Source organism: Sciurus vulgaris (genome assembly GCF_902686455.1).
Source record: "Sciurus vulgaris genome assembly, chromosome: 9".
Classification (NCBI taxonomy): domain Eukaryota; kingdom Metazoa; phylum Chordata; class Mammalia; order Rodentia; family Sciuridae; genus Sciurus; species Sciurus vulgaris.
This window is the reverse complement of record NC_136469.1, coordinates 115,389,176-115,415,105: the sequence shown is the minus strand read 5'-3', so window position 1 is coordinate 115,415,105 and position 25,930 is coordinate 115,389,176. Positions and strand designations below refer to the sequence as shown.

The 25,930-nt window shown below is 38.5% G+C and overlaps 1 protein-coding gene across 2 annotated transcripts in view; it reads left to right on the top strand.

The window, feature by feature from the left end:
* PGM2 (phosphoglucomutase 2) overlaps positions 1-23,315 on the top strand; it is a 31,698-nt gene extending 8,383 nt beyond the window's left edge. For both annotated transcript variants that reach the window (XM_079153793.1, XM_079153794.1), the window contains exons 3-14: positions 342-448; positions 1,902-1,986; positions 3,883-3,966; positions 4,101-4,294; positions 8,216-8,405; positions 9,098-9,195; positions 9,979-10,159; positions 10,255-10,348; positions 11,471-11,600; positions 12,659-12,848; positions 17,491-17,624; positions 22,585-23,315. In XM_079153793.1, coding sequence (XP_079009919.1) covers positions 342-448; positions 1,902-1,986; positions 3,883-3,966; positions 4,101-4,294; positions 8,216-8,405; positions 9,098-9,195; positions 9,979-10,159; positions 10,255-10,348; positions 11,471-11,600; positions 12,659-12,848; positions 17,491-17,624; positions 22,585-22,687 — 1,590 coding nt within the window. In that variant the 3' untranslated portion in view covers positions 22,688-23,315. The remainder of the gene's footprint in view (positions 1-341; positions 449-1,901; positions 1,987-3,882; positions 3,967-4,100; positions 4,295-8,215; positions 8,406-9,097; positions 9,196-9,978; positions 10,160-10,254; positions 10,349-11,470; positions 11,601-12,658; positions 12,849-17,490; positions 17,625-22,584) is intronic.
* The last annotated feature ends 2,615 nt before the right edge of the window (positions 23,316-25,930 follow it).

The window sequence follows — 25,930 nt, the reverse complement described above, 5'->3', positions numbered from 1 at the left end:
ACCACCTCTCACCAGATCTGGGGACAAAGCCAGGTGTGCCTGAAACTGAACAAGTCACTGCACCTCTCTGAGCCTTTGTTTTTCCATCTATAAAATGCAATTTCTTGGCAAAGTTGATCTGGGATTAGAGATGATAGGTACTAAGCACCCAACACAGTGCCTGGTTCACATAGACAGTAAATATAAAGCTATTGTTTTCCTGTTGTTCATCTAAATTTTTTTCTCCCTCTGCTATAATATTCTCCTATAGAAGTAAAACAAAAATGTAATTCAGGGCTAACTTTTCTATATCATATGTATAAAAAGGATGTGTTAAAAAACATGCCCTTTTGTGTCTTCAGGGATTTTGCAGGTACCTGGAAGAGCAGTTCAGTGACCTGAAGCAAAGGGGCGTTGTGATCAGCTTTGACGCCCGAGCACATCCACCCAGTGGTGGCAGCAGTAGAAGGTACTGTGACAATTTTCAGGAAACAGATTTTGATAGTTCCCTTTGCAAAAGATTTTGTTTTTATTTAACATTTCAATAGCTTGATTTTTAAATACATTCATTAGCTACATTGCTTAACAATAAAAACAATGAGTAAACTCGAGCTTTTAAAAATTCTGGCTCTAGATTTGGGTTAAGAAAATAAAGTGATTTTGGAAAGTAATATGTATTGAAGGGGAAGAAAAATTATAAAGTGGCAATATTATTCCTCCCTCTTGCTTGCTTTCTTTTATTTTTTTTTTTCTTCTTCTACTATTCACAAACCTCATGGTCCCTTCCCATTTTTTTAAATATATTTTTTAGTTGTTGATGGACCTTTATTTATTTCTTTATATGCAGTGCTGAGGATCGAACCCAGTGCCTCACACATGCGAGGCAGGTGCTCCCCACTGAGCCACAACCTCAGCACCCCCTTCCCATTCTTGAACACCCATCTCAGGATGCATTTTTGTGACAAATATTCCCAAGCCAATGGGACTCTTTTCTGTAGCTGTAGGTGATTATTCATGATGGTACTGATGATAAGAATAGCAGTGATCATTTTGAGTGCTGGTTATGCACCAGGCCTTCATGCATTTACTCTTTGATTCCTCATAACAGCCTGTACGGTACTTACAAGATCTCTTGGTTTCCTTGGGGGATTGGTCTCAAGACCCCCCTCAGATACCAGAACCTGCAGGGGTGCTCAGGTCCCTTCTATAAAATAATGGAGTATTTGCATATAACCTAAGCACCATCTCCTGTGTTCTTCAAATGAACGCTAGATGATTATAATACCTAATCAATGTATGTGCTATGTAAGCAGTGGTTATACTGCATTGTTTGGGGAATAATAACAAGAATAAATGTCTGCAGGTCTGCAGGTACTTGGCACAGACACAACCATGCTAGGGCTAATCACATAGCCCACCGTGTAAGCAACATCATAACATTTTCAACTCACAGTTATCTGAATCTCTCCCCCAGTGTGACAACTGAAGATGTCTCCATTTCAGATGTCCTGTGGCGGGCGGAGTCACTATTCCTCAGTCAATTTTTTTGAAATCTTTAAAGAAGCATGATTTAAAGAACAGGGCAGCAGGGAACATGACAGCTGCTGCTTTTAAGTTGACACATGCTCAGATGCTGAGTAACCTTCGGATGTGGGGCATGTTGTTTGGCCCTTCTTGGCTTTAGTCCCATTTCTGTAAAACAGTGGATGGTAATGAGATAACTCCTAAGAGTCCTCTGGCTCTTTTGCTCCACACCAATGTAAATATTTGTAAGGAACAATTTACTTGCTCTGACTGCTATGTGCAACCTATGCATATGCATATGCTCTGACTGCTGTATGCAACTGAACCTATGTTCATGTACTTCACCCATGGCCCTGACAACTGGACTCTCCTTTTCTTCCTTGTCCCTGTGTTTCTAGGTTTGCACGACTTGCTGCAACCACGTTTATCAGCCAGGGGATTCCTGTGCACCTCTTTTCTGATATAACCCCAACCCCTTTTGTGGTAAGTATTATTTCCTTTTCTAGTTTCTTGTCACAGGATCAGGGATGGGACTTTGCTAAATTTTTCAGTCTTCAGTGCTTTTGGGATTCAGGTATTTCAGTGACAGAATTCCATCTTTTCATTGATCAGGCCACCTATTTTCTCGCCAGGAAATTTCACCCAAATCCTAATAGTATTCTTCTAGTATTCAACTTTGGATTCTTCAGAGTTGATTTTTTTTTTTTTAAGTGTAATTTTCCTTTTGCTTGCATTCTAAGGATATTTCAGTAAGTAAGCAAAATGGTTTTTGTTTGTCTGTCTGTTTTTAAATTGGTGTAGATCTTTTTCCCCACTATTATAATAAGGAAACTTTTGGGGTCTAAATCTGAATTTGCTTCAGACTCTGTCTTATGAATATTTTTGACAAGTTGGTGTATAAATAAAATACTATTCCTGGGTAGATGTTTATGGAATCTCTAATGAAGCAGAATCTAAAGAACAGAGGACCAGGGCCTGGGACAGCTGTTACTTTCAAGTAGACAGAACCATCAAGAGCTGGGCTGGATGCTGAAGTATTTTTTTAGAACTCATGGTTGGATGCAGTTTCTTGCATCAAGTAGAAGTGTGAGTGTGTTAGTGTAGAAGTCCGTCTGCTCATTTGTGTTGGCTGTCCCGAGGATGCTGACAGGTAGATCAGCACCTCTTGGGTTGTAAGTTACCCACCCAGCAGACACTCTGTTTCACACCCACGTGTTGTTCAAGTTTTTTTGTCTGATAGGAAATAGCATTATATTAAACATCCTATTGTCTTCTGGACCAAGTGTTAGTAGCTATTATTTTTGTCTCAGGCATAAAATAAATGAGTGTCTCCTGATCATTTCTCTGTATTATGGAGTAGTTCTGATGACCTCTTCTTTGCACCAGGGCATCTGAGGGATGTGACATAACTTCCAAGGGCAGATAAGTGCAGTGACGCTTGGTGGGAAGGTGGAGGGGGCAGACAATTCAAATCTCAGCTTGCCTGTGTATAGTCGGTCTTGTTTGCAGCCATAAGGGATATAATCCAAACCCTCTCCTTTATTTTGAAAGTAGTCTTATAAAGAAGGAGCTAAGTTGAAATATAAGGGAGGGATGTTTAATCCTGGGGTGAGAGATAAATGAGCAATAGGGACTATTTCTCCATTTCCTCAATCTATCCCTTAAAAGCAAATGAGAACCATGTATGGTGGCATATGCCTGTAATCCATCCCAGGGGCTTAGGAGGCTGAGGCAGGATGATTTCAAGTTCAGAGCCAACGTCGGCAAAAGCGAGGTGCTAAGCAACTCAGTGAGACGCTGTCTCTAAATAAAATACAAAATAGGGCTGGGGATGTGGCTCAGTGGTCGAGTGCCCCTGAATTCAATCCCCAGTACCAAAAAAAGAGCAAATGAGAAAGAAGAGGAGAAGGAAATCAGTTGGAGAGAATAAATTGAATATTTGAACTTCTATCTTGAGCAAAAGCTTTAAAAGGATGTGGAATGGAGACTTAGGCAGGCTTTTTTAGTTTGAACCCAGGGGTGCTCAACCACTGAGCCACATCCCCAGCCCCCCTCCCTTTTTTTAAAAAAAAATATTTTATTGAGAGAAGAAGGCTTCTAGGAAAGCACTTAGCTTTCTGTTTAGGACACATATCATGGAATTTTCAGCAACCAGTTAGTTCCAAGTATAAGCAGCTAGCTAGTTCCAAGCCAGTTAGTTCTAGTTGGAAGGGGGGATTTGCATACACTGTTTGGATACAGAGCAAAAGTATCGAGTCAGAATTCTGATACTCACATTTATTAAATAGGAACTAAATTGGCACAGGTAATATACAACAAGCATTTCAAGTCTGTCTAATCTTTTGTTAGAAACCATTTGCGTCTCCTTTTCTCTCACAGCCCTATACAGTGTCACACTTGAAGCTTTGCGCCGGAATCATGATCACTGCCTCCCACAATCCAAAGCAGGATAATGGCTATAAGGTGCGTTTTTCTCTCCACTCGTCCTTTATCAGAATCCCAAACCCAAACTGTTCTGGAGCAGAGGTGATGGCTGGCTGCTCTGTTTCCATTAACATTAACTCTCACCCTCCCGAATACACTGCCGGCTTCTCCAGGTCTATTGGGACAACGGAGCGCAGATCATCTCTCCTCACGACAAAGGGATTTCTCGAGCTATTGAAGAAAACCTCGAGCCCTGGCCTCAAGCTTGGGACGACTCCTTAATTGATGGCAATGCCCTTCTTCACAACCCCAGTGCCTCCATCAATACCAGCTACTTTGAAGACCTTAAAAAATACTGTTTCCACAGGTAAGTAGATTGTGTCTTCCTGACGTTAGGGGAGTTAAGTTAATGCAATTCAGCCAAATTCTGTCAATTTCCACTAAGTTTTTCTCTTGAGTTGTTGCATATCCTATAGCTGTATCCTGTGGATCGGGGGTTGTCAGCTTTCATTAAAGGGACAGATAGTAAATACTCTCAGGCTGTGCAGGCCACCCGGCCTCTCTAACTACTCCATATCACTGTTGTGTAGGAAGCAAGCTGCAGATATCCCTTCAGGGAAGCAGTGCATATGTGACTGTGTTCCCAAAACACTACTTACAAAAGCAGGTGGCCAGTCCGTGAGCCATAGTTTGTGAACTGTGACCTAGGTGTGATGTGCAATACATGCATGTGTATAAATATGTATGTGTGCATATACATATATTACAACTAATGGGTGCGATGACCTTTAGAACACAGGGTCAGGTCAGAGACTAACACAGGAAGGTGCCCACAATACACTCACTTGGTGGTAAAAGTCTTTGAAGGAGCTGCACACATACTGTATTGTATTGATGATTTTGAAATACACATGTATATGCTTGCATATGCACAGAAAATTTCTCTAAGCATATATATGTACACATGTATATGTACATGTGCATATATGTATACACACACATATAGATATTTGAAATTTTGCAGAAAAGTTTCACAAAGGAAGCACTGACATTTTTCTTATCCTTAGAGAAATTTTCTGTGCATACACAAGCATATACTTGTGTATTTCAGAATCATAAATAGCAATATAGTATGTATGTAGCTCATTCTGTAATTTTTACCACCCAGTTAGTTTGCTGTGGGCACCTTGTTTTGTTAATCCCTGTCTGTCCTGACCCTACCTTCCTGTATTAGTCCCTGTCTGTCCTGACCTTGTGTTCTAAAGGTCACTGCACCCATTTATTTAACCCTGTGACAGACTCAGTCATTTCAATTGCTAAGCAGTATAGCTGGGTGGCAGTGTTGTCCTTCACCAGTGTGCTGTAGGTCCCAGGACTCCCGATTGTCCCCAGCTTTAGGAAGCTGAATTCCTGGGTTGTCTGTAATACTGTTACTTGTTGGACACCTGGGTGTGGTGGTTGCAGTGCAGGGTGTGGCCTCCAATCTCATCTGAAGGGAGAAGCCAGACAGTGGAATTTCACCCTCAACTGTGACATATAAGTTCAAGTTGCCAGACATAGAAATATTTCTCTCCCTGAGGGAAAATTGCCAATGTCTAAATTTTGAGGATCATTGTTTCACTGCTGCATAATCCAAGCAAAACACATCTGTGAACCTTACCTCTGACCCACCAATTCAACTTCATAGACTTTACATTTTTGATACGTCAGGTAGCACTGAAGTAAATCTCCTTTGCACATTGCTTGTGTATATTTGTGTCAATGTATCCATAAAATAACGTTTTGAGGCCAGCCTGGGCAACTCAGTGAGACCTTGTCTCAAAATAAAATTTAAAAAGGTCTGGTTATATAACTCACTGGTAAAGCACCCCAGTAACCCCCTGCCAAAAAAAAATGTGTATATGCATTTACAAAGTTGATAGTTAACAAATAGCCCTCCAAAAATGTTATAGCAGTTGACAATTCCACCAACAGTATATGTTAACAGTATATGACCCCATAAAATTTCCCATTTTTCCTGATTTGCTAGATGAGCATGATATTACTTTCATTTGCATTCTTTTATGAATAAACTATTTCTTCTTATTTATTAACCTATATTCTTCTATGTGTTTGTTAATATTTTATATTTGGAAAGCTGCTTTATAAAGAAAACTATTTCTGTTGTTACTTTTGGATTTTTTTTTTTTTTTTTTTTTTTTTTTTTTCTTTTTTCGTAGCTCTAGGGATCATCCCAGGACCTCACATATGGTAGACAAGTGTGTCTACCACTAAGATGCATTTCCAGCTGTGGAATTTTTTATTGAATTTTTTGTTGAACTTTTAAAAATTTTTTTGTTAATATTTATCAGTCTTCTAATATGTAGCTTCTGAGTTTTATGTCATACTTTTATAAAAAGGCTTTCACTACACCAAGATTATAAGAAAAGAAAGTCTTGTTTTTTCTAAAATTTTCAAGTTTACATTTTGTAATGTTTAGTCTTGGTGTCATTGGTGATTTTTAATTTTGATTGGGATGTGAAGTGGAAAAGCAGCTTTTTTTTTTTTTTTTTTTCCCCCTGAAAGGTTTGCAGTTATATAAGCCATAAATTGAAGAATGCATCAGTTTTTGGATGGATTGGAAATGTCCACTCTAAGAATCAGTTTCCAATGTTAATTGAATGCTGTTACCTACCAGATAATTGTTGTAATTTCTTCACATATAATTTCATTTTAATTCTCCCAACAAAGTGTAAGAGTAGGTTCTGATATTTTGCAGTGTTATAGATGAGAGAGCTGAGACAGAGGGGTTAAGCAGTGCCCAGCAGTCACACAGGGGCAGAACTCCAGGATTCAGAGTCTCACTCCAGAGCATGTTAACCACTAAACCGTACTGCTTCTCCTATACCTTTCCCAGTTCAAATTTAATCAGTTTCTAGACTCTTTAGTTCATTCTTTTTTTTTTAATATATTTTTAATTGTCAATGGACCTGTATTTTATTTATTTATATGTGATGCTGAGAATTGAACCCAGTACCTCACACATGCTATTTTTTCAATAGTATTATATATAAACATGAGTTTTTATATATACACATACGCATACACATAGATACATAATATACATATACGCATATGAACATGAGTTTTTTTATATGCATATATCCAGGTTGCCAAGTTCACGGGTTGCTCTCAGTCCTTATCCTACCTGTGCTAATGAACAGCATTCAAAATAGACGCTCATGCCTGCCGTAGCCTGATGTTTGTGTTCCCCTTAATCTCCTTTATATATCCAGTGCCAAACTCTGTAATTACTATAGCTTTGTAATGTACTTTAATATCCAAGTTTTTTTTTTCAGATTTGTCCTCCCTGATCTTGCATATTTCTTTTTCCAGATGCATTGTTTAATATATGTGTGTGTGTGTGTGTGTGTGTGTGTGTGTGTGTGTTTTTAATTTTTTTTGTAAGTGGACAGATGCCTTTATTTTATTTGCTTATTTTTATGTGATGCTAAGGATTGAACCCAGGACCTCACACATATTAGGCAAGCACTCTGCCACTGAGCTACAGCCCCAGCCCTATACGAGTGTTTTAAACTACTGTTCTTGTAAACAAAACCTTGTACATTTATTCATTTCCAAAAAATGAATAATAACTTAAGCTTCTTGCAATCAGAGCATTGGAAGTTGTCAGCTTCTCTGTAATTTCTGCCAGTTTGTATTTTTATAGTTATTCTATCTATATTTAAATTCCTAGGTCATGACACTTTGCCAAGCAGGACTGTTACTTAGCAAAGAAAAGTTTTTTTTTAATTTATTTTTTTATTTTTACATTTGGCATAATTTATCACAATTTGTTGAAAGAGACATTTTAAAGTCATTTCTGAAACTAATAAGGAATATATGGAGCCCTGGACCCCAGCTCAGGCACTGCTGTGATCAGCACGCATGGACCTAACTGTGTGTCTTTCCTGGAAACTGAGCTACAGTTCTTTCTTATACCTCCCTTGGACTGTGAAAGCTTAACCATAGAATATGATAGTAATCAGAAAGTGTCAGATTTGCTGAAAATAACTACAGAGTAAATTCGCATTTGTCAGAGGGAGATAATATATGTTTAGGGAGAGAATAGTAAGCTTTGTTTATTTTTTAAAATGAAATTGGAAAGTTGTTCACTTGTCTTATACATCCTTAACTGCATTGATTTCTTATGTTCTGAGGACTAAGGCTCCTTGGTATTTTGCAAACCTTTCAGTTTTGAGAGTCTTATTTGTAGCTTTAACGTTTTCCATCATGTGTTTGATTCCAGGAGTGTGAACAGGGAGACCAAGGTGAAGTTTGTGCACACCTCCGTCCATGGTGTGGGTCATGACTTTGTGCAGCTGGCTTTCAAGGCCTTTGACCTTGTTCCTCCTGAGGCTGTTCCCCAGCAGAAAGATCCTGATCCTGAGTTTCCAACCGTCAAATACCCGAATCCTGAAGAGGGTAAAGATGTCTTGGTAACCTAATTTTTAAAAATTATGAAACCTACGTTTAATCTTCAGATTATTACTGCCAAGTGAATTTTATGTGTTTTCATTGTGCTGGAGGAAAATGAATTTTGTCATTGGAAATATGTGTTTATTAGTCATTAATTTCTTAAAGGAACTTTGAAATTAGACACCTTAGAACCAGGATATGAGTTGGAATCTAAATATTGGTTTACTTAAAATTCATTTTACTGTGTTTCCTTAATGTCAAAAGTAATAATAGTAGAATGGATTTTTTTCATGTTATGATTGTTATTCCTTAATTGTCATTTGTCTGATCTAAAGGAGTATTATTTAAATCATGATTCATATAACATATTTAAAGGTTAGGTAACAATGATGTTGAGAATCAGTTTACTTTGGTTTGTTTGTGATGTTGATCACACGGCTTGCTGGGAAATACCAGTCCAACCACATATGTACTGTCACATGCGGGTTGAATTACAGGGCAGGTATGGGCCACACATTGTACTCCCATTGTTTGACCTCTGACCTAGGAAGATATTATCTGACCAAGAAAGACCAGCTCCAGAAATAAAAGTCAGCCTTAGCTTGAAGAAAGTTCTTTTCAGCTCTTAAAAACCTGAACATATATAAAAACTGGGATATGCTTGCTTCTTGATTTCAGTAATTGTTTTTTTATTTTTCATACTCTTTTTCAGACTTTATCTTTTGCTTTGGCCGACAAAACCAAGGCCAAAATTGTTTTAGCCAATGACCCAGATGCCGATAGACTTGCTGTGGCAGAAAAGCAAGACAGGTGAAATGAATTGTGATTATCCATATAATGGAAATTATAAAGGACAACATCTTTGGCAATAATGTATTTCTGGGAATGCCGAATCCATGGGGAAACATTTTCCATTTATTTTGCATTTGTTTTGCAAATTACCTTGAAGAACTTTCTGTGGAGTTCTCTAACTTAGAAAGAGACACTGATCTCAAGGGCAGGGGGATCACATCATTGCCAGCATGATGCAGGGAACGTCAACACAGTGTGTACTTGGGATTGAAATTGCTATTTGTGCTCCTCCATCACTTTACGATTGATTTTAATGTAACTCTCAGTGGCGAATAAGGGCACAATACCTTGCTTAGTGCTGCCTTCACAGTTCAGTATTTGTTAGTGTGTATCCTAAGGAGCTGGATCTTCAAGGAAATGTTGAATTTAGGTGGAACAGGAACGATACCTGTGGGGTACTGGCACACTGTTTAAGACAAGTTCAGCCATAGAATTTGTACAAAGGAATAGCAAGTAAGTCTATTATGTTTCAAAACCAAAGTTTTTGTAGAAGACTAAAATAAAGCATTACCTGTCATCTTTGACATGTTTATTTATACTGTCTTCAGAGATGAACTGTTTGCCCAGTACATGGTTGCTGCTCACGTATTTGTGAAGTGGCAGTTAGGTTTCCAATGTGTTATTAAAGATGGGGACAGTCCTACAGAAAGCACAGGGAGGCCTTATCTGCACGATTATCCTACTCTGCTGGCTTCTAACGCCTTCCTTAAGATCACAAAGTTGAATGCATTTTTGTTTCAGTGGCGAATGGAGAGTGTTTTCTGGCAATGAGCTGGGGGCCCTCTTGGGCTGGTGGCTCTTTACTTCTTGGAAAGAGAAAAACAAAGATCAAGGTACCCTCAAAGACACATACATGTTGTCCAGCACCGTCTCCTCCAAAATCTTGCGGGCCATTGCCTTAAAGGAGGGTTTTCATTTTGAGGTAAGGTGTTGGAAGGACGCATTCATGCATTTTTCCTTCCTTTGTCTCTATAGAAGATCTAAAGCTTTTTTTTTTCTTTTGCATTATCCCTTTAGGAAACATTAACTGGCTTTAAGTGGATGGGAAACAGAGCCAAACAACTCATAGACCAGGGGAAGACTGTCTTATTTGCATTTGAAGAAGCTATTGGTAAGAATAATGAGGATCATAGAATCAGTTAATATATAGGATACAAATGGGTGAAAGATTTGAATTTGCGTTCAAAATATCCACAGTAAAATAAGAGCACACAGTTTACTTTGTTTCTCTATTGCTCAGGTCCCACTCCAAAATTGGCATCTCATTTTTTTTTTTTTTTTTTTAACAAATATCTTACAAATAATCAGGCCATCTGCAGATGACTGAAAACAGAATACTGTACACTTGGCTGCTGGTAGCTTGAGAACCCAGCCTAAATGAGTCTACCCCCTTGCAAAAGTGCTGACAAGGATGTTCGCTGAGTCTCTCCAAAGCGAGGGGAAGGCACTGCTTTGGTGTTCCCATGAAAGGCACGGTCACGGGAAACCATGACCCAGAATGACTGAAGACCCTCGTACTAATCTGTCAGTAAACAAGAGCAGAAAGGAGAGCAGCTCTAGAAACACGGACATCAGATATTTGCACCAGAAATTGTTTAACTGTTAACTTGGTAAAAGCTTTTGCACATTAACTTTATGTTCATCTGTATATTCCCTGCAGTGCAGCTAATGCACATCATTTGTTTAATTGAATGAAGTGTAATAGCATTTATATTCTTGTCAGAATTGTTTTTATAGCCTTTTAAAAAAGATTGTCTTATATTTGCTTATCAAATATTAATTTTATATCTGTGACTCGGTGACTGGAAGAGATGGATGACGCTGACCTCAGCCCAGAGCTCCTGACGTAGTCCTAGTGAGTAACCACACAGAGATATATAGGCCAGGTGTCGAGGTGAAGCACTTGACAATCAAGAACTGTCGCATTTCAGAGGAGACAGAGATAGGTATTGGCTAAAACAATTAGAACCAACTTCATGTGAGCCAGGAGGGCTTGACATGAATCTAGTCGGTGAGCATCATTTGGCCAGGAGGGAAAAATCTCACTGATTATTCTACATAGACTTCTTGAAGATCTGCTTTGTACTAGGCACTGGGTAAATTCTTTACTGTATGGTAGTAAATGAGAAATTGCCTGTACCCAGTGCATACCACCTCTAATATGCAGCAGCCAGGATGCGTACACATGAGCAGCCTGACGTGGTTTAATGAAGGACTCCGCGTATTTCTGCAGGATATATGTGCTGCCCTTTTGTTCTGGACAAAGATGGAGTCAGTGCTGCTGTCATAAGTGCAGAGTTGGCTAGCTTTCTAGCAACCAAGAATTTGTCTTTATCTCAGCAGTTAAAGGCCATCTACGTGGAGTAAGTTTCTATTGACTTTGTTTGATTGTAGTCATATTTTTAAATGTTTTATTGTGTTCTTGTGCATGAGACACTAATATTCTTCCTAATGCTCTTACTTTGGTGATGAATTCTATTTTTTAGGGAAAAAAAAATGATACCTTTCCTTTTGGTATTTAACCACTTATTAGTAATTTCATTTGCGGTTGAATTTATTCTTTTTTGGGGGCAGGGATTGAACTCAGGGCACTTGACCTTTTATTGGGCCAGGGATTGAACTCAGGGCACTTGACCACTGAGCTTCATCCCCAGCCCTATTTTGTATTTTATTCAGAGACAGGGTCTCACTGAGTTGCTTAATGCCTTACTTTTGCTGGGGCTGGCTTTGAATTTGAGATCCTCCTGCCTCAGCCTCCTGAGCCACTTGGATTATAGGCATGTACCACCATGCCTAGCTGTATTTATTCTTAAATGACAACATTAGTGGCAGAAATAGCCAATTGAAGATTGTGATTTAAGTATCCAAGGTTAAAGAAAAATTAAAAGATATTCATAATTTATCTAGTCTTTGTAGCAAGTACCAAACTCTGTATATATAGTGCAAAAGCAGCTAGAGATATCACACAAAGTAGTGGACATGGTGTGGCTATGTTCCAATAAAACTTTTAATTTGTAATTATGGTATGAAGACCAGGTAGGCATTTGGTGATCCCTGAGATAGATCGTTGGATGTCTCTTTGTATGTTTGCGGCACTAAGGATTGAATCCAGGGTCACTCTACCACTGAGTGACATCCCCAGCACCCTCTGCAACTTTTTTGACATAGGATCTCCCTCGATTGCCACGTCTGGCCTCAAACTTACGATTCTTATGCCTCAGCCTCCCAAGTATCTGGGATTACAGACTTGTGTCACCATGCTCAACATTGGCCTCTTTTTAAATAGTAGATTATTCCTTTAACGTTAGTTATGGTTATTTGTTTCATTTATTTTAGAATATACAGGTTAATACATACTCTGTATATATTCTGCAGAATTATTTGCTGCTAATTTTGCATGATTTTGTAATTTTTTTGATAGGTATGGCTACCATATTACCAAAGCTTCATATTTTATCTGCCACGATCAAGATACCATTAAGAAATTATTTGGAAACCTGAGAAACTATGATGGGAAGAATAATTATCCCAAAACCTGTGGCAAATTTGAAATTTCTGCCATTAGAGATCTTACAACTGGCTATGATGATAGCCAGCCTGATAAAAAAGCGGTGAGCAGGGTTTACTTTTATCAACTAAAACCTTTTCTGTTTATTTTTGGACTCTGGGTGCAACTTCTGCTTTCTATCAGTACTTCTCAACTGGGAGCATCAGAGTCACACAGAGGGCTCCTTAAAACAGTGCTGCTCGTGCCCAGCAGTTTCTGATCAAGCAGGTCTAGGACTGGGGCCAGTAATGTGCATTTCTAGCAAGTTTTCAGGTGATGAGGATGCTGACACAATCAGTCCACCCTTTGGAACCACTACTTGCATTCTTTTTCTTTTCTTAACCTTTTTTTTTTGGGTGTGTGTGTGTGTGTGTGTTACTAAGGACTGAACTCAGGGACACACAACCACTGAGCTACACCCCAGTACCTTTCTTTTTGTTGTTGTTCTTGTTAGTTATACATGACAGTAGAGTGTATTTTGACATATCATATTTGCATGGAGTATAACTTCCCATTCTTGTGGTTGTACACGATGTGGAGTTTCACTGGTCCTGTATTCATTGATGACCGTAGGAAAGCGATGTCCAGTTCAGTCTACTGTCTTTCTCATTCCCACCCCCACTCCCTTTCCCCCACGTCCCCCTGTCCAATCTGGCAAATCTCCACACTGCCTCTCACCCCACAAACCTGTTTATTGTGAGTCAGCATCCGCATATCAGAGAGAACATTTGGCCTTTGGTTTTGGGGATTGGCTTATTTCACTTAGCATGATAGTCTCCAGGTCCATCCATTAACTAGCAAATGCTGTTATTTCATTCTCCTTTATGGCTAGTAATATTCCGTTGTGCATATGGTCCACATTTTCTTTATACATTCATCTACTAAAGGACACCTAGGTTGGTGCTATTGTGAATCGAGCTGCTCTGAACATGGATGTGGCCACGTCACTATAGTATGCTGATAAGTCCTTTGGGTATATGCCAGGGAGTGGGATAGCTGGGTCAACTGGTGGTTCCATTCCAAGTTTTCTGAGGAATGTCCATACTGCTTTCCAGAGTGGTTTTACCAGTTTGCAGTCCCAACAGCAATGTATGAGTGTGCCTTTTTCGCCACATCCTCACCAACATTTATTGTTACTTGTATTCTTGATAATAGTCATTCTGACTGACTGAACTGAGGTGAAATCTCAGCCCAGCATCTTTTTTATATGTTATTTTGAGACAGGATCTTTCTAAATTGCCAAGACTGGCATTGAACTTGTGATCTTCCTGCCTCAGCCTCCCAGGTAGCTGGTATTACAGGTGAGCACCTCTACACTCGGCTTCCACTACTTGGTTTCTAGTTAATTTTACCCTGTTCTCTGAATGTATGGAATTGTGAGCTGAAAAATGGGAGTTCATCTTCTTCACACCATGTGGCTTCTCCATTGGAGGCAGAAAGAGTTGCTAGTTCTGGCCAGGGGTTGGGAGAAGCATAAGATTATCCTATGAGATGTTAGATATCTTCTTTGATATTTATCTTTTTGTGTATTTTATTTTCATCTGCCCACAACATATTTTAAGAGATAAATAGTATTAAAACAGTTATGATGAATCCTTGGAACAACCACTTCCCTCTCAATTGGTTCTCCTGGAGTTTACCACCAAATTTCTAAATAATGTGATTTTTTACTTATCAGGATTAGACTTTATTAATTTTTTTTATCATGGAGATAAGGATTTAGTTCTTGTACTTCCTATGTTCAATTCTCCCTCTCTGTGCCCTCATGATAAATTTATACTACAACTCCTGGTTAAATCAGATTCTGAGCCTCTATTATTATTGACTAGTAACTACGGTGACCTGCTTAGCTGATCAATGTATTTTTTATTAGGCTTCCCTAATTTGTATTAAAAAATTATATTTCCTGCAATTAATAGTTGCTATCTTCCTATATATGCATGGATTTCCATGTGACTGTCACCATTTGTTCTGGATACCTTCCAGTGGTGTTTCCCACATGCCCCAAGGATTCAGCTCTTCTATGGCTCTGTGTTTTTCCAGTGGCCTCCCTCCTGGCTCCCTTGGTCCCTCCATCTGGGCCGACCCAGCTGTTCTCTGGGTCAGGTGCACAGCTGTCATCCAAGGAATGCATGGCCAGCATTGGGACCCTTGCTCCTGACCTCATGTCTTCCTCTTCCTATATTTATTTTTCCAGATCACGTTCTTTAATTGTTTCCTGAGAAAAAGCGGGTGGGATATAAATTTTTGGAGGTGATTGGGTCTGAAAATGCCTTATTCCTTCCTCATGCTCGATTGACTCAGTTCTGAAAGCTGTCCCCATTACTGGTTGACTGGTAGGTGTGGCAGGGACACTCACTCGTGCCCTCCACAGGGTCGGCAGGGTCGAGGCCCCAGTGTGCTTCACACCAGGTTGTGAAGGCCACACGGAGCCACTTCCTTGCAAATTGGTTTTTGGGTTTTTTTTTTCCCTCTCTTTAGGAAGATTTTAGGAACTTTTCTGTAAACTTCATGTTCTAAAATTTCTCAGTGATGTAGGTGCATATGTCTCTTTATCCATTTTTCTGGGTACTTGGTAGTCTGTTTTGGTCTGTGGAATCATTCCTTTTACTTCTGAGTTTTCTTGGTCATGTGTTGAGGGAGGGAGCTTGTTGGTTGGTTGTAAAGTAACTTGGCTTACTTGAGGAGTTCCTAGGTAGACGCCGGCTCTCCAGGATGCATGTTCTACTTATCTTGGTTTTTTTTTTTTTTTTTTTTTCCGTTGTCTGTCTCTATCTTCCTCTACTTTTTTCGGGGGTAGGGGGATAGTACCAGGGATTGAACCCAGGGATTCTTAACCACTGAGCCACATCCCAGTCCTTTTTTTTATATTTTATTTATAGACAGGGTCTTGCTAAGTTGCTTAGGACCTGTCTACGTTGCTGAGGTTGGTTTTGAACTCACCATCCTCCTGCCTCAGCCTCCCAAACTGCTGGGATTATAGGATTATAGGTGTGCACCACTGCACCCAGCCTTCCTCTACTTTTGTGGAGATTTCCTCAACTTTAACTTTCAGTGCTTCTGTTGACCATTTGTTTCAGCCCTTACTCTACCATTCAAAATGGCATCTGTTCTTGTTTTATATATGCCATATTTAATCTAAGGATATTAGTTAGACCTTTTTAAAAATATAGATTTTCTTTTTTCCCTGTATTGTCTTTATTTCCTGAAAGTTCTTTTGGGGTTTTTCTCCCAGTTTGTTTTGGACATTGTCATGTTTCCAGGGTCTTTCCCCAGGTATCTGCTAGTCCCTCATTATCCTTTGAATTTTTTTTTTTTTTTTTTTAAAGAATTTAACCTTTATTTTTTATTTATTTATTTTTTATGTGGTGCACCCTCACACATGCTGGGCAAGTGCTCTACCCCTGAGGCACAACCCCAGCCCCCCTTTGAATACTTAAAAGCTGACTGGAAGCTCTGTGTAGATGTACAAGTCAGATGACTTACTTCGCTCCAGGGATATTGGATAGCACGTCAGCTTTTGTAAGAGGACCCCTCATCTGGGGCTGTCTGGCTGCTCCAGGGAAGCCTAAGCCTAGTGGATTGCCTTAAAGCTCTAAGTTGGCATGCCAAGGCCCTGGAAACATGCTGGGGGAAGGCTGGAGTGTTTCAGTCTCAGCACATTCACTTAATCCCTTTTTATACCATATCCTCCATTCCATGGTGCCTGGTTTCCTGCTCCCGAGATTTTCTGATTCAGGCTGCAGAGAACCCAAGCATCTTCTGCAGGAATGGAGAAGAGCTGACTCCCTGACGATGTGAGCTGGGGTGTGGATCTGGGAGAATCTAGTAGCTTCTTTCCAATACTGCCTCCGTGTTCCACCCTTGCCTCATACTGGCCCCTGTGTACCTGATGCCTTGCCATTGGCTGGGATTCTGCATAGTGTGCAGGCTCCAACTGTTTCCTGTCTGCTCAGGAACTCTGATGTCATTGGCATCACACCAGTTCTGCAACTCCGTCTGTTTTTTGACTTCCACAATTACTTGGCAACCCATCAACTGCTCTCTCTTCTTTTCCTCTTGGCCCTTATGTATATGTTTCTGAAAATACTTCTACTGTAATTTTAGCAGTTTTGGGAGCTATCAACTATAAACTCATATGCCAGAAACTTTATTTAAAAAAATTGCTGGGAACAGTGGCACACACCTTCATCCCAATGAGTTGAGAGGCTGAGGCAAGAGGATTGCAAGTTCAAAGCCAATCTTAGCAACTTTGTGAGACCCTGTCTCAAAATAAAAAAGAAAGGACTGGGGATATAGCTGAGTGGTAAAGTGCCCCTGGGTTCCATCCCCAATACCAAAAAATAAAAATGAAAAAAATCTTATAGACTTTTTTATTGGTAAAATTTCACTTAGCAACAGTGAGATGTGGTCTAATTTTTTTGATAGTGCATTATTAATATAGGTAAGTTAGTGTCTTGTGAAATGATGTGCTTAATGTGAATGAAACCTTTGTAACCTTAGTAGATCTGGGGAGATAAAAAACTGGTACACTAAATTACTGTTTCATTCATATGGAGAACATTATCTCATTTTATCAGAAACGTTCTTTTCTAACCAATATGTTTGACATTTACTTTCTTGCTTTTATCCAGGGGAAACTATTAGTTAAGCCAGTCTAGTCTGTTAACTACTTAAATGTACAACATGTGTAAATTGATTCCTAGGTTCTGCCTACTAGCAAAAGCAGCCAAATGATCACCTTCACCTTTGCTAATGGAGGTGTGGCCACCATGCGGACCAGCGGGACAGAACCCAAGATCAAATACTACGCAGAGCTGTGTGCGCCCCCTGGAAACAGGTATGACATGGGTAGCAACTGATGAGTCTTTCATTCCCCAGACTTTCTCGTTGGTTCAGTTCAAGTATTAAGTAAAACTTTCATCTTTCCAATGTGTAGTGTAAGTAGAAATTATGTCAATGTTGTGATATTAACAACTGCTTGAAGATCCAGGGATAATAGTGCTCTTTCTTACCTACTTATTTCTCTCCTACCTTTCTTTGTGAAAATTAGACTCCTAATTTCAGTAACGATAATAAAACCCCATTTTTCTGAGTATTTTCAATGGTACCTGGTCAAATAGACCCTACAGTGAATTTTTCTTTTTCTTGGAAAAAGGACAGTTTTCCTGTGTCTATGATAAAATAAATAAAAGTCCATTTCACAACATTCAATAAATACCTTTGAGTATCTGCACAGGTCTGAGTCAGGTGCTGGGGAGGATAAAGAGCTACCACAGAAAGAGTCCCTGCCACCAAAGAGCTGAGGGCCTCTGGCTTCAGGGTCATGTTTCTGTGACCTCAGCAAAAAGTTGAGTTGGACGCCCTCCAATAATAGTAACATTTTGAACCCTGGGTGCACATCCTTAAGCACAGGTAAATGTGGTACTGTGTACCTATTTAATACTGAGCTAATTGGCACTTCCCTATTCAGGATATAATTGAGAATCAGCACAATTTTTTCTAAAGGTTCATTAAGCCAGTGCTGCCTAATAGAAATAAAATGCAAACCATACATGCAGTTTAGAATTTTCTACTAACCAGATTTTTAAAGAATAAAAAAGGTAAAATTAATTTTAATAATATGCTTAATTTAACTTATCTAAAATATTTTCATTACAGCATATAATCCATGTAATAAATTATTGAGATATTTTACATCTTTTTTTAAAAAAGTACCTCACAGTCTTCAAAATTCATTCAGTATATGCACTTAAAGTATGTCTCAATTTGAATGCTCTATTTTTATTGGATATACTTCATCTATATTTAGAATTCATAAGTTTACAATAGAAAAAGTAATTCTTATATCCAGATTATACCAAAAACTGAATCAAGTGTTAGTTTTTAAATTTAAATTTGGGGGCAAAAACTCACCCGTTAAACAAACATGTAATGCAGTTCATTGTCTAACAATTCTTGATTATCAACATTTTACTATAGTATTGTACAGGTATCAGTGTTTCCTTATGGTTAAATAATACGCTATTTGTTACCATGTTGAGTATGTTTTCCATAGACATTTCTTTGTTATTCCTAGTTTAGGTCTTCAAACCCTATGCATCATTCCAAATGAACATCAGTGCAACTTAAGAATCTGTTTTCTCCATATGTTTGTCCTCTCTTTTTCAAGATCCTGTGAAATGTATTTAATATTTCATAATATTTTCCTTTAATAACAACACTAATGTTTAAGATTCTATACTGTTTAAACTTTTCACATGGTTACTAACGGGACTTCAATTCAAATATTTGTTTATACATTGATGGAAAAACTGAAAATCTGTCCTTGTATTATATTTATTAAAATGTTGGCCAATAAGTAGAACATCCTGGCTCAAGCAGAACACCAGCCGACCTAATGTACAACAACAGTGAATCCATGACCAAGAAGCTTAAATAATATTAATATGTTTTATATCATGGATTTCATGTATTCATAGAATTCAATAGACTACTCGCCATGTAGAATAGAAAATCCTTTTCAAGTATAAGTCCTGGTTCTTCAAAGCAGTTTTGTTAGAGATATTTTAGTTTTGTCCAACTTTTTATTTTTAAAAAATTTCAAATGTGGGCCTCTTTCAAAGCTGAATCTAAAAGCAGCTGCAGTGTTATAGATATAAAGATAATTTATGTGATTAAAATTAATTTGGTTACAGAGAGTTCTCTTTTATCCCAGGAATGTCATTTTGAAGACTGAGACATTAGTTTTATCCTTAAAGATAAAAGAAATCTTTGACCAAGTCTGTATTTTATATAGCAAATGTGAATCATCAGACTGAATCATCTAAAGGGCCTGTACAACGTAGTAGGCATTGGTAGAAACATTTACACCCAGTCAGCTTGAAGATTCTCAAATAGACCCTACTACTGAGAAATCAAGATGGTGGTCCACTATGGGGGATTGAGGAAAATACACCAGAGTGTTGTGATAATGTAAAACCAAAACAGGGTTCTTTTAACAGGGATTCAATTCCATGAAAGAATGAAGACATAGGTTTCTTACCCAACACAGCTAGACAGTGGATTTGACTTTCTAAAGACTTTTTGTATCATTAAAACAGTGCTATTTTGAGATTTTGAGAAGAAAGATGGCATATTAACACAAATGGTTGTCTGTATGCCTGGAATTTTTTGCATTTTGATTTGAGTATGACCTCATGGAATGTTAACTCTAATAAAATTTCAAACACTTAAATATTTTTCAAACATGTATAAACATCATCATAATAGTGCAGCAAACTCACATACCCTTCACCTAGAACATGGGTTGACAAACTTCCTGTCAAGAGCCAGATAGTGAACATCTCAGGGTTTGCTGCCTGGGTGGTTTCTACTGCAGTTGCTCAGCTTTGCTGTTGCAGTGCAGAACCAGCTGTATACACAAAGCAGTGGATGTGATTGTGTCCCAATAAAACTTTATTTACAAAAAACAGGCCATGAAGCATAGTTTGCTGACCCCAACCTAGACTCAGGCATTGCTAACATCTTGCAGTATTGCTCTCTCTCAGTATATATGTTATGAATTTTTTATGAACCATTTGAAAGTAAGTTGCAGACCTCAAGATACTTCATTCCTAAATACTTCAATATGCATCTTCTAAGAACAAGGCCACTCCCTTAATATCCCAATGTTATTAGATGATAATTGTAGTAAGACAGGGTTGCAGTGGCCAGTAGAATAGAGATTTATTGCAAGGACTTAGCTTGTGTGATTTTGGGGGGTTGGTGAGGCACATTTGAGATCCATAGGGCAGCTGTCCAGAAGGCAGACTAGAGTTCTTGGGCATGGGTCCAAATTGCAGTCCACAGGTTAAAGTCTCCAGGAAAACATCAGTTCTGCTTTTAATATCTTTTAGGATCTGACCCATCCAGATAGTCTAGGATACACTCCTTCAGTTAAGGTCAACTGGTTATAAAAGGTTAATCACATCTACAAAATACCTTCACAGTAGCACCATAATTCATATTTGAATAATTGGGGACAAAAGCCTAGACAAACAAATTCAAACTTGCCTGAAAGTCCCAGGTTTCATTTAGCTTACATGGTTTTTCATGATGTTAGAGAAAAACAAGTGCCTAATATGAGACTTCGTATACATTTCTTAAAGGGCTCCAGATTTAGATTTTTTAGAAATAGGGATTCCTCATCCTGATTTGAGAGGTCATAGGTGGTGTCCTGCTATTTTTTTAAGTGTTGTGAAACATTCTTACACATTAATTTAAAAAATGGAACATTTTAGTGATTAGGATGAAGAATAATAAGACAAAACTTTCGGTTATCACTAAGTCACAATAGTACTGAGTTTTCCCCCTATGCAGAGGAAACACAGTGTCAGAAACATTATAAATCACTACATAGTGGAATCAATATGCATTTGTGCCATGCTTTAAAACCAAACTCAATTAATAAATGAAAAAGTAGTAAATTCACTGAGTTTTAGTTTTAGTTTCGGGGTTTTTTAAAAAATAATTATTGTGTGCCTTCTTGAGAACTGTTATTTTCTCAAAGCACATTTATGGAGAAGGAAAAAAAAGCATTATAATTCATATGCATTTATGAAGCATAATTACTGTAAATGTTGCCAATAGGGATAAAAATAATTATAATGATAGCTACATTTATTGAGGTCTTTGGACCAGGTTCTGTGCTAATTACTTTATATAATGTGTCTCAATCTGTACAACAACTCTCCTGAGAAGGTAAAGTCTTTATCTCAGTTTTACAAATGAGGAATCTGGGCCTAAGAGAGCCTCAGCGACTTGCCCAAGGGCGCATAACTAGCACCGGAGTAGAGCCAGAATCAATGTCAGCAATGAAATTGATTGCTTTAATTGTACTGCTTAGCTATAGCAATGTAAAAATGATTGTACCTAATTGCAGCGATAGCCATTTCCACTCAAATAAACTTTGCATATAAATTTTGTTGATAGTCAAGTATAAAGTAATGGAAAATATGATGTCTTGAAGTGTTTAATTTTCATATTCAGGCTTGGGAGTTTTAAGTGCTTATAGTAACTCACTAGACTCCATAAGCTGCTAGAAACCTGTTTAACTGTTGAGTCAGTTTTATCTGCCATTTACTTTCTAACGGTTTCCTTATAAATATTTCCCACCTGATCCTTGAAAACTGGATTTTCTTAGTGTGATCAATTGCCCTAGATTTTTTTTTTTTTGTACTTTAGCTATGACAATTTTGTTCTGGAGTTGGATAAATACTAAGAAAACACTTGGAGGCCCATTTCTTGGTATTTGACTGTTGGGGGCCTGTGAGGAGGTTCCCACCAGTGTCCATCCTAGGAAGGCAGTTTCATAGTTTGAACTGCCTTCATCAGGAACATTCGTAGCCTGGGACGTTGAGGACTTAACAGAACTGTCATTCATAAAAGTGCAGCAGGACTTAATGGCAATTGAGATCAAGAAAGCTTACACTATTAGGTAGAAACACTGTAGATCTTTTAGGGATGATTGGCCAAAATTTTTTGTTTCTTAAAAATTCTTATGAGAAGACCAAGGGCTAACTTTGTTTATAGTCAAGACCTTGGAAAAACCTTTAGGGAAAATAATACATGTTGTCTCATGGGATTTTTTTGCCTAAGTAAACAAATGTGTTCCCATGCAGTAGTCACTGGAGTTCTGCTTTTTTTCTGATTTAGTCCCCCTCTTAAAGTTAAATTTTGATGTCACTTGGTTAATGAAGGGAGCTTTTAATATGTTCTTAGGAATAATCCATTAATTTGAATTTTTCCTCATTTTCCAGCGACCCTGAGCAGCTAAAGAAGGAACTGAATGAACTAGTCGATGCTATTGAAGAAAATTTTTTCCAGCCACAAAAGTATAATCTGCAGCCAAAGGCAGAGTGAAATATTTCAGCCTTAGACATAATTACGTTTACCTCCAACTAAACTGAACTGGATTTTTTTTTTTTTTTTCCAAGTAGTGGGGATTGAACCGAAGTCCTCATGCATACTAGGCAAATGTTCTACCACATGGGGAGCTATATCCCCAACACTTTTTAAGCTTGGTTTTTTTTAAGCAATGTTTTTGAGGGCCAAATGATTCAAATTATCACTATAAAAATATTCATATATTTTAAACAGATCTGCATTCCTTATTGCTTTATGTTTGATCTTGAAGGGGACTAAAGAAAAGATAGCCAAACCTAACAAACCAACATCTCTATTAAAATGTTAAGCCTGGGCATTATCTGAATTTTTACACTTTAAAAAATAACTTTCAAAAAACAGATTGTAATCAATATGCCTTAATTTGCATAAATGTATGTCTTCTGTGTAATTCTTTTTATGTGTATTTGAAATAATCAAAAACCTTGTACAAGTACTAAATTTTGGACTGTCATATGTAGGTATATGTACATATATGTTTCTATCAATTATAAATTAAAGTAATAGGTCATATGTTGTATTCATGTTTGGGAAAATACAATTTACAGGAACCCATAAAGTGAAACAAAATATACTTTGAAAAGATTTTTTCTTTTTTTATTTTATTTATTTACTTTTTTTTTTCTTTGTTAGTACTGAGGATTAAACCCAGGGCCTCATACATGGTAGGCAAGTGCTATACACTGAACTGAAATACATCTCCATCCCCTTTCTATTATTAAAGCAAATGGTTGCCATTATTATTATTAAAATCAATCTAAATGGTTACCAAAAGGTTTAGAACAATGAGGATTTATAATACTATTGAAGATCATTTTTTTAAAGGTAGGACAAAAATAACATATCTTCATGATACACAGTTTGTGTTCTACCAGAACTCTTTTTTTTTGGGGGGGGGGGTGGTGCTGGGGATCGAACCCAGGGCCTTGTGCTTACAAGGCAGGGCAAGCACTCTACCAACTGAGCCATCTCTCCAGCCTCCTCTACCAGAACTCTTGAATCTATATCCAATGTATTCTATCAAGGGTTTCATCAGAGAAGCCATAGTTATTTTTGGCTTATGTTTTCTGGTTTTAGACTATTCTCTAGGAAAAAAAAAAAAAAATAGGTCTGTGTTCTCTCTATAACCTCTTTTGGCACGCACCCTGAACCTGTTTTCAGAGTTTGTGTCTGAAATGATTAAGACCCAGTCCTACTGTGTGGAACTCACAGTCTAATCCAAAGTCTGACAAGTAACCACAGAACTTACAAATTCAGTCCAAGAGTTATTGGCAAGTACTCCGTGTCTGAAGTGCCGGGTTCCCTCTGCCCAGAGAAAGCTCACAGAGAAGGCAGTGATGAGCAGCTTCAGGAGTGAGGAGCAGCTAAAGAGGGAGGAGAGAAGCTTCCCAGCTCAGAGCAGCATCAGCAGATGCAGAGGAGCTGGCGGTGGAGGAGGGGGAAGATGGGGAAACAGAACCGATGAAGCTTCAGGAAGCACCCCACTTCTCTGCCATTTGCATAATGGGTGATCCCTTTGGACCAAGAGGGGATTTCTCCCTTCTAATTCAGTTTCTCATCTGCATTACTAAGAAATAGCACACTGTGGATGCTCACTAAGTATTTCTTAACTTCATCTCATTCTGGGATAGAAGGTAGTGCCCACTACCTGGTACATAAAGCTCAAAGCAAAAAGACCCCTGGGTTTTATTCTTAGCCTGCAGTGAGCCAGCTCTACGACCTTGGTCAACTCACGTCACCTTACAAAGTCTGTTTTATTATTTAAAAAAAAAAAAACAAAAAACTTTAAGCATAGTTGTAATTTTGCAGCAAAATTGAAAGGAAGGTACAGAGATACTCCATATACTCCTTGCCCCCACACGTCTAGGCTCCCCCTTGGTCAACATCCCCTACCAGAGTGTACATTTGTTACAACCAATGAATCTACATACATCATTAAAAAGCAAACTATTGAGACAGTAAAAAGATGAGTGGGAGCCAGGGGTCGGGGGCAGGTGGGATGAACAGATAGAGCACAGGATTTTTAGGGCAGTGAAAATAGTGCTTTCTGCTATTATAGTGGAGGATACATGTCATTATACATTTGTTCAAGCCCATAGAATGTACGACACCAAGAGTGAACCCTAATGGAAACAATGAACTCTGGGTGATAATTTTGTCATTTTTAAAATGAAGAAATTTCACTACATGGTCTCTGAGGACATTTCATGCTGCTGGTCTTTAAATTATGTAGAAATCCATAAAGGGCCACTATCAGCAACAATAAATCACTGGCAATTCCCCCTGGCAAAATGCTTAGTTAGCCCTCTTATAAGACCATATAAGAGACCATCTCAAAGAGAGAGAAAATATTCTGTACCAAAATAGGGTGACCTTGTGCTCACACCTTCTCTTGCGGCCTGAAGGGTGTGCGTGGTCTGACGTGACAGGTGAGACAGTCCTCGTGGTGTGCAGATGCTGGAAAAGTGCTTGCAAGAGTCAGGGGGTCACTGGCCTCCGATCAGGACTGAGCTGCCACAAAGCCCAGTCTTCATCCTAATCACTAAACCTGCCTGGGGAGATTATCCACCTTGAGCACAGTGGTGGCAGTCTATTTTCTCTTGGTGTTTAGAAAGCTCAAGTCCCAAATTACCTAAGAGTCTGACTTGCAGGAGGAAATGCAGAACAACTGTTTTTACTTTTATTCTTTGTGGTCTCTGGAGTAACAGCTGTTCCTCTTCAAGAACTATTGGGACTATCTCTCATTTATTTATCTCACTGATCTATCTCAATCACGATGCTATTAAGGGAAAGTATTATTTGGTTGACATTGGAAGCTTGTGTGATTTTTAAAATAAATAAGGGACAGAACAAATATGCACATCCTGCTTTGAAGGGATTTTGAAAGGATAGCATCTAAATCATAAATATGATTTCTCCATCTCAAAAGACAGCTTCCTCAGAGCTAATCATGTACTCATTCATGGTATGGTTTGGTTCTGGAAAGTTCCCAAGTCTTATGTGTTGAAACTTAGTCCTCAATGCAGCAATGTTCAGAGGTAGGACTTTGGGAAGTGATTGGATCAAGAGGACTCGGACCTCATGAGTGGTAATGCCATTGATAGCTGAGTGGACTACTGGGCGGGGGTGGAAACTAGGTAGACGGGCATGGATGGAGAAAGTAGGTTAGTGGGGGCATGCCCTGGAAGGGTATTTCTTGCC